We start from the raw sequence: 8114 nt of genomic DNA on the forward strand, positions 1-8114 counted from the left end.
CTGGTCTTTGCGATTGTTCATCTTGAAGTCCCATGTGTGGTGGTCTCCGTGCCTCCAGGAGGGCGGCTCACAGGCCAGGAAGAGTCCTTCTCCAGTTTGCAGAGAAGGCAATTCTAAGTCTTAGTAGGAAGATTTGCTATGGTATTTAGTAGGAGTGGGAACATTTTCAGCTCTGAGCATTTTGAACTATTTTTAAATGTACATGCAGTGCATGAAAGTAGGCAAATGTGATCTTTGATGCTTTGTTCTGAAGCCTCTGTTACCCTGGGGCATCCCTCTCTGTCTGGAGGTATCCAGAGATGAGCTGTGTGGGTGGTGACCGGTGTTTATGGGTACAGAGCAGTTATCGACACATGAGCCTGCAAGTACCCATGCCACGGGAGCATTCAATGAGGCAGGAGGGTCTTTTAGATGCTGTCCCTCCCAGGCTGCTCCCAAGCCATTGGTCCCTGCAGTGGGCCGGGAGTCAGGAGCCAGGAGACTCAAAGCGCCTACCTGAGAGGCCCCTGAGAGGCTGGAGCCCTGACTAGCTCCTGCCCTGGCTATGGCGAGCCATTGTCCCTGTGCTGGGAATGGGGCCGTGGGGATTGCCAGGCAGTAAGAGATCAGAACCCCCCATGGCTCCCTTCTGACCCTCTCTCTCCTCCTGTCTACAGCACAGAGAAGGGAGATGTCATTTGCTACTATGGAAACCGGGGGGAGCCTGAGCCTGTCGTCCTGGCACCAGGTAAGCCTCCTCTGGTGGATGGTGACAAAGTGGGGGCTGCTTCTATAGGGACACCTGTATACTTTTCAGAGCCTGGGTCCCTGTCACATTTCTCTCCTGGGACTATGCTCTTCTGCTGTTTGTGTATCTTACGGCCCCAGAGTCCACATGTCAGGCTGCCTACAGCCAAGGCCACCTGCCCACAGCTTAAGCCTTCCCTAGCACTGAGCTCTTAACTGCCAGAGAGAATCAAAAACTAAGAGGCAAAAAAGGACACAGGCCCCTCTTACCTTTCTTACACAGGCCCCTCTTACAATTCTATGCATTGGCTCAGAGGCCTTTGTGGAAGCATCTGGAAAACACCCCTGTGATGCCCTCCCTCAGTTTATCAGTACTTGAGATTCTGTGACTGGAGATGCTTGTTTTCTGCTCAAGAAAGGAAGGATGGGATAGAGGGAGGGAGGGAAATCATTTCAAATACATCATGTTGTTTCCTTGAGCTTGACCTTGCCTGATCCGTGTCACTTTTTTTGAATAGCAGCTTTGTTGGGGCGCCTGGGTAGCTCAGTCCATTGGGCATCCGACTTCAGCTCAGGTCATGATCTCATGTTCCATGAGTCCGAGCTCCGCGTCAGGCACTGTGCTGACAGCTCAGAGCCTGGAGCCTGCTTCAGATTCTGTGTCTCCTTCTCTCTCTGCCCCTCCCCCACTCACACCCTGTTCCCCCGCCCTCAAAACATAAATAAACATCAAAAAAATGTAAATAGAAGCTTTGTTGAGATATAATTCATGTATCATATAATTTACTCATTTTAACTGTACCATTCAGTAGGTTTGAGTCTATTCTCAAAGGTGTGCAATTATCACACCTGCTGTTGAACTGCTATTGAATTCTGTCACATTTTCATCACCCTAAAGGGAAACCCCCATCCCCATTAGCATTTACCCCCCACTCTTCCTACCCCTGAGTCCTAGGGAGACGCAGAATCCAAAGCGGCTCCAGGCTCTGAGCTGTCAGCACAGAGCCCAATGCGGGGCTCGAACTCACTAACTGTGAGATCATGACCTGAGCTGATGTCGGATGCTCAACCGACTGAGCCACCCAGGCACCCCTCTTTCTTTCTTTCTTTCTTTTTTTAAGTTTATTTATATTTTGAGAGAGAGAGAGAGAGAGACAGAGAATCCCAAGTAGGCTCCACACTGTCAGTGTTGAGCCTCATGTGGGGCCCAGACTCACAGACTGCGAGATCATGACCTGGGCCAAAGTCGGGTGTTTAACCAACTAAGCCACCCAGGCGTCCCCCACTAAGCTACTTTCTGTCTCTGTAGATCTGCTTGTTCTAGGTATTTCATATAAATGCAATCATACAATATGTGGCCTTTTGTGACTGGCTTCTTTCATACCATCATGTTTTCAATGTCCATCCATGTTGTAGCATGAATTAAGGCTTCATTCCTTTTTACAGCTGAATACTAATTCCGTTGCCCAGATATTCTATATGTTGTTTCTCCATTCATCTGGTTGATGGACACTCAGGTTGCTTTCACCTTTTGGCTGTTGTGGGTAATGCTGCTGTGAACACTTGTTACAAGTTTTTGTGGGGACCCGTGTTTTCACCTTTCTTGTTTTTATACCTAGGAATGGAATTTCTGGGTGGTAAGGCCCCTGTGTAGCCTCTTTTGGGAGCTGCCAAACTGTTTTCCAAAGTAGCTGCACCATTTATGTTCTCCCTAGCAGCATGTGAGTTTCCGATTTTTCCACATCCTCACCAACAGTTATTATTGTCTTTTTTTTTTAATGTTTATTTTTGAGAGAAAGACAGAGCATGAGTGGGGGAGGAACAGAGGGAGAGGGAGACAGAGGATCTGAAGCAGGCTCCACGCTGACAGCAGAGAGCCTGATGTGGGGCTTGAGCTCATGAACTGTGAGATCACTACCTGAGCCGAAGTCAGATGCTCAACTGACTGAGCCACCCAGGTGCCCCGTCTGTCTTTTTGATTATAGCCACCCTAGTGGATATGAAGTATCTTATGGTGGTTTCGATTTGTGTTTCTCTGATGGCAAATGATACTGAGCCTCTTTTCGTGTACTTATAATTCATTTACCTGTCTTCTTTAGTCCTTTGCCCATTTTTTAAAATTGGGTTCTTTGTATTTTTATTATTGAGTTGTTCTTTTTTTTATTTTTAATTTTTTTCGCATTAAAAAAAAACTTGTTGCTCTTGATGGATAAAGCACAATGATAACCCAGCCTGGTGGCCCAGCAGAGCCAGGGCTGTCTTCCTTGGAGGTGGCTATGGCCACCTCAGACTTAGTTGAGATCCTCACCTAAAAGCTTGTGGCTCCCTGTCCTCAGTGCATCTTTCAGGGTGCATGACTCCGAGTTCACCTGCCACTGCTGCCTGCGGCTCCAGGGGCCTCTTCACTTCAAGGCCGTGCCTCTCCTTTTTTTGACATGAGAAACCCTTTTCTTTCTTGTCACACATTCTTTTAACCCACTGAGAACTTGTTCGGAGAAAGTAGCGCTGAGACTCTATGGCTCCCCCTTCAGGGTCCTGGCCAGTATAGAGTAGAGGTGGGCCCTGCCCACTCTCACTGAGTGAGGCTCTTGTGATGTTGGCAGGCTCCCTAACCACTGACATATCCAGCATGTACCCCTCTGGCCTCAGGTTGCTGATTCTCCCACCCTTGACCTTCTCAGGTGGATCCATACCTTGCAGCTTTTTCCAACTTAGAGATGGCGGTGAGATGGGGAGATGGTTCCTTCTTGAGTATCCCCTTGCCTGTGCCCAGTCGGAATTTAGGTTGTCTATTCCCTATTATTCTGCCTATCAAGGCCCCTTGACACCTGTGCCTCAAGGTCTCCTGTGAATGCCCTGCTGTGTTGAGTTCTCCACTCCTTGCCACACAGACGGGTCAGAAATACACATAGAGAAGGTGCTAGAGTATGGGGTGGCCTGGCCTCAGTACCCCCGGACCATACTCTTGGCCCCTTGCCCAGGGTGGGTAGGTGGGTGGGTGGGAGTTTACCCTGAATTCAGACAGTGAGGTCTCTGCACCGGCTGGAGTATCCCCCTTTCTGCAGGGACCTATGGACTAAGCAATGCACTGCTGGAGACACCCTGGAGGAAGCTGTGCTTTGGAAAGCAGCTCTTCCTGGAGGCCGTGGAGCGGAGCCAGGAGCTGCCCAAGGATGCCCTCATCGCCCAGCTCCTGCACGTGCTCAACAATGATGAGGCGTGAGTGGGCAGGTCCAGCTGGGGCAATCAGAGCATCCCTCTTCTGCCCTAGCCCTGGACATAGAGTCAGGCAGACTCTTCTGTCCTGGGAGGCTCATGGAAGGGACTGGGACACATTCCTCACCCTGGGGTAGCCTGTACGGACACACTGTTTTTTGCTCCTCTCCTACCTGCTCCCCTCCTGGGCCAGTGCACTTGGAAGCTCAGTGCTCTCAGAGGCTTGATGCAGGCCTTTGTGGGACAGAGAGTAGCTGGAGGTTCACCGCGTCCGCACACAGCTACTGGGAGATTGTAGAAAGCTCCCCGGTAGTTCAGAAACCACAGAAACAAGCAGACGACCTAGGGGTATGTCATCAGGTTAACTGTCCTTTCAACATGCTGTCCTATCAGTGCTGTGGCACAGACATGCCTGTCCCAGGAATTGCCTGGGGGAAAGTTGCCCCTGACCTGACTTCCTTTAGGCACTTCAGTGGCCTCTGCACAGGGCACCTGCCCTAGGGACACCACCCCCTGGTGTGTCTTGGCCATCAGCTGGGGGTCAAAGGTGCTGGCAAGCTACCTTCCTTCCATTCAGTAATGTGGCCCATACTCAGGCCAGGCCACTATCCTGCCCAGATGCCCCCGTAGCCCCTCAGAGGAGCCTCCACGGGCTGCCTCCCACTCTTCTCTCCTGGGACCCTCCTGGCCCCTTGCTTACTCTCCCTCTCTTCTCCAAACCACAAACCACGGCTCCTTCTGCTTCAGCACAGCCGCCCCTCAGGAAAGTCCTACTTGGGCTGGCCCAGCATCCTATGCTCAGCTGCAAGTCCACGTGGCCCTTGGTCACTGTCTGCCATCCCCTCTGGCCTGAAATGGGGTCCTGGCTGCCTAGATTGACAGCTGTGGTCCCAGCACCAGCTTCAGTGGCTGGTAAGCCACAGGGCTTGAATGGGCTCCTGTCACATGGAGGGATGCCCGTGGGGTACCTCTTGGAGTAGGCAGGGAATGTGTGGGGCCAGTGACTCCCTCAGCCAGGCCCCCACCCCTAGCACCCCAACCACTCAAACCTCACCAAGACAGGAAGGTGAGTTTGCTCTGGGAGATGGCTTCTGTCCTTCCTGTGGGTGGCCCTGTACAGCTCTGACTAGATGGACCCCTGACATTTGCAGATTCATCAGAGCCTTCCCCAGTGCTCAGCTCACAGGTGCTCATGTCCCTGGGTCCTAGGGAAGGCTCTTGGTGGTTCTGGAAGGGGGACTGGCCTGGCAATCACTATCTGGCAGCCGGGGCTCAGTGATGGAGTCCTGAATAAAAAATTGGACTGAGATTTGAGGCCTTCATCAGGAAAGTGCATAGAGCAGTCCTCATGGATTCCCCAACCACTTCGTGAAGCTGGTGGGCTCCTTAGACACCGCAGGCTTTGAGGACATCAGGAGGGGCTGCAGGTTGGGTGGGTGGAGGCAATGGTGACCCCTCCTCTTTCCTAACAGGCAGCTGCCAGACCCAGCTATTGAGGACCAGGGCAGGGAGTATGTGCAGCCCTTTCTGAGCAAGTACGCAGCTGTGTGTGTGCGCTGCCCAGGCTATGGCACCAGGTACGAGGGGCTGCTGGGTGTGTTCAGTCCTGTCCCATGAGGAACCCGGCCTTCCCTCAACTCTATGGATCCCAGAGCCTCTGCCCTGTCTAAAAGCAGGTGCTATTTCAGCTTGGGGGGTTGTGGGGCCAGCAGATACCACATTAGTTAATGTTAGCATGAAATGCCTGCTGGCTCCCATGGGTGCTGCAAGAATGGTTCCTGGGCTGTTTCCTGCTCCCTACACAGCCATAGGGGAGCTGGGATGGCTACGGGCACCCTTGGGTTGGCAAATCCCTGTGGGCGCAGAGGTCCCACTGCCCGGCACTTCCCCTCGCTCGCCCTATGTCCTTGAGTCTGTCACATTCCCTGTGTGACCGGGGCAGGGATTATTAGGTCATCTCAGCCTGGGGACATCACCTAACGGAAGGGCAACTACTAGTCTCAGCTGCAAGGAGAGAATGCCTGGGAGGGAGGAGCTGTTGGCATCAGTGTCTCCTGTGCCAACAAGTTCCTTCCCTGTCTCTCTCCCTCCTGGGCAGAGGAAGATTGGCTCCGTGTGTGTCAGGGAGGCCCAGTCCGCCCATGTGGTTCTGCCCAGGGTAGCCCATATGCTATACTTGGACCTGCCTGGGAAGTACAGAAGAGGGTAGGCTTCTGGACCAGCCAGGATGCTCCAGGAGTGTGCATCTGACCCACCTGGCCTATAGGCCGACTGTAGCCGTGTGCACAGCCACATCTGCCTGGACTTGGCTTACACCAGGCCCCGTGGGTACCAGCCTCCTTCCAGGCTGGAAGCTTGCTGTGACTATGATGGATAGGCCAAGCTCTTAGGGGCCCACAGCCGTAAGGACTCAGGGATGGGGTGCTTGGGTGGTGGCAAGTGCTGAATGATGCCAGGGTGATGTCACATGTACTCTGAGTGCATGGTGATGTTGCAAGTATGCTTGGTGTTCGGGTTCAGGTAAGCCCAAGTCTTCCATCCTCCAGGAAGTGACAACTTCAAGCCCTCTAGCTGGGGGATAGGATGGTAGGCAGGGTCAGGGTGGTGTCAATGCCCAGCACTGATGCTCCAGCACCTGAGTGTTATAGACTTGAATGGTGGTCTTTCCATTGGGCAGGGTTTTCCCCTGGCAAGTGGCAGGGCATCAGTTTTTTTTCAAGCTTGTCCTCTGTCATAGACTTATTTTCTTATTTTCCTGCTCACGTGTACTCATGTGCATGAGGCAGAGTGCCAGGTCTGCTCCCTGGCTGAGTGTGTGGCTGCTGGGTCCAGCTGCAGCTGGACCAGTCTTCAGCATGTGTGTGCCCACCCTGGGTGTTGGCCTGTGCTCAGCTGCTCAAGGACCTGGTGCCTGCCCTCTGTCAGGGGGAGACAGGAGCTGACTAAGTGAGGTATGGCCTTGGGGAGGGCTGGCAGGAGGAGAGAAGGTGCACTGAGCATTTGGGATGGGTAGTGGGGAAGGAGGACAGGAGAGAGTTCCCGGTGACCGAGGCCTCATTTGGGGCTCTGACAGGCAGGCAGGAGGCTGAGGGCAGAGGGCTAAACGTGGGCCCCTTGCTCTCTTTCAGAACCAACACAGTCATCCTCGTGGACGCGGATGGGCATGTGACCTTCACAGAACGTAGCATGCTGGACAAGGACCCCTCCTGCTGGGAGACCAGCACCCATGAGTTCAAGCTGCAGAGCTAACCCTTCCCCCTGGATGTGGCCACTGGGCTCCAGGAAGGCCCTGCCTCGAGGGCTAGTATGGATAGGAACTATCACATGTACTGCCTGTGACTTGGCCAGCATCCCCCAGGACCAGGGTCCTCTGGTGTTTGTGTGACCTGTCTGTGTTGTCATGTCCAGCTCAGCGTCCACCCTCATGCCAGTGGGAGTGACAGAGTCACATGGCCAGGTCTGAGGGGGGCTCAGGTGTGCTATGCATGTGTGAAGGCACCTGGGCCTACCCCCTGCCCAAGCACAGAGGCACATACTCAAGGCACATGTTTCCACGCATACCTGCAGGTGCATGGTCACACACACACACACACATGCACATATGAGCAACAGAGAGGTACACACACACACTCCCAGGCATACCCACACATGCGTGCCACACAGGCAGAGGTGTGCCTCTCACATCCACATGTGCTTCTGGCTAGTGGGTCTTTGCTTTGACCAAAACAACAGGAGTAGACTGTTGTTTAAGAGTGGCTCCTCCTCTCCTGGCTGTAGTCCACTTCTGGACAACCAGACTTGCTCTTCGAGAGGAGAGGCCCCATTTGGAATGAGAAATGAGAACAACTCCAGAAGAACCTGCTTTCATAACAGAAGCACCGCCTGGTTGGTTGTCCTTTGTGCTCTGGGGGATCTCCTATGTGCATGGGGTGGTCCTGTGGGGGAGGGGAGCGGTCTTGCATGCACCAGGGGTCCTGTGTATGCTGAAACACCTTGCCACGCTCTCAGGCACCTACTTGCCTGCCCACTGGGATCATGGGTCCTGAGCAGGCCCATCTCAGCGATGGGACACAGCCAACCCTTGCTATTTCCCTTCTCCTTGGGGAGTCGGACTTCATAGGAATCTGTCCTTGAACGTGAGACCTTGATAATAAAACTCTGAGGTGTGGTGA

The 8114-nt window shown here is 53.3% G+C and overlaps 1 protein-coding gene across 5 annotated transcripts in view; it reads left to right on the forward strand.

The window, feature by feature from the left end:
• TANGO2 (transport and golgi organization 2 homolog) overlaps window positions 1-8114 on the forward strand; it is a 36301-nt gene extending 28187 nt beyond the window's left edge. For 3 of the 5 annotated variants that reach the window (XM_058693024.1, XM_058693025.1, XM_058693027.1), the window contains 5 exons: window positions 657-727; window positions 3408-3449; window positions 3792-3945; window positions 5415-5519; window positions 7071-8114. In XM_058693024.1, coding sequence (XP_058549007.1) covers window positions 657-727; window positions 3408-3449; window positions 3792-3945; window positions 5415-5519; window positions 7071-7191 — 493 coding nt within the window. In that variant the 3' untranslated portion in view covers window positions 7192-8114. Of the gene's footprint in view, window positions 1-656; window positions 728-3407; window positions 3450-3791; window positions 3946-5414; window positions 5520-7070 lie in introns of those variants that run through there. The other 2 variants (XM_058693023.1, XM_058693026.1) reach the window with 2 other exon arrangements.

Source organism: Neofelis nebulosa, chromosome 11 (genome assembly GCF_028018385.1).
Source record: "Neofelis nebulosa isolate mNeoNeb1 chromosome 11, mNeoNeb1.pri, whole genome shotgun sequence".
Classification (NCBI taxonomy): Eukaryota; Metazoa; Chordata; class Mammalia; order Carnivora; family Felidae; genus Neofelis; species Neofelis nebulosa.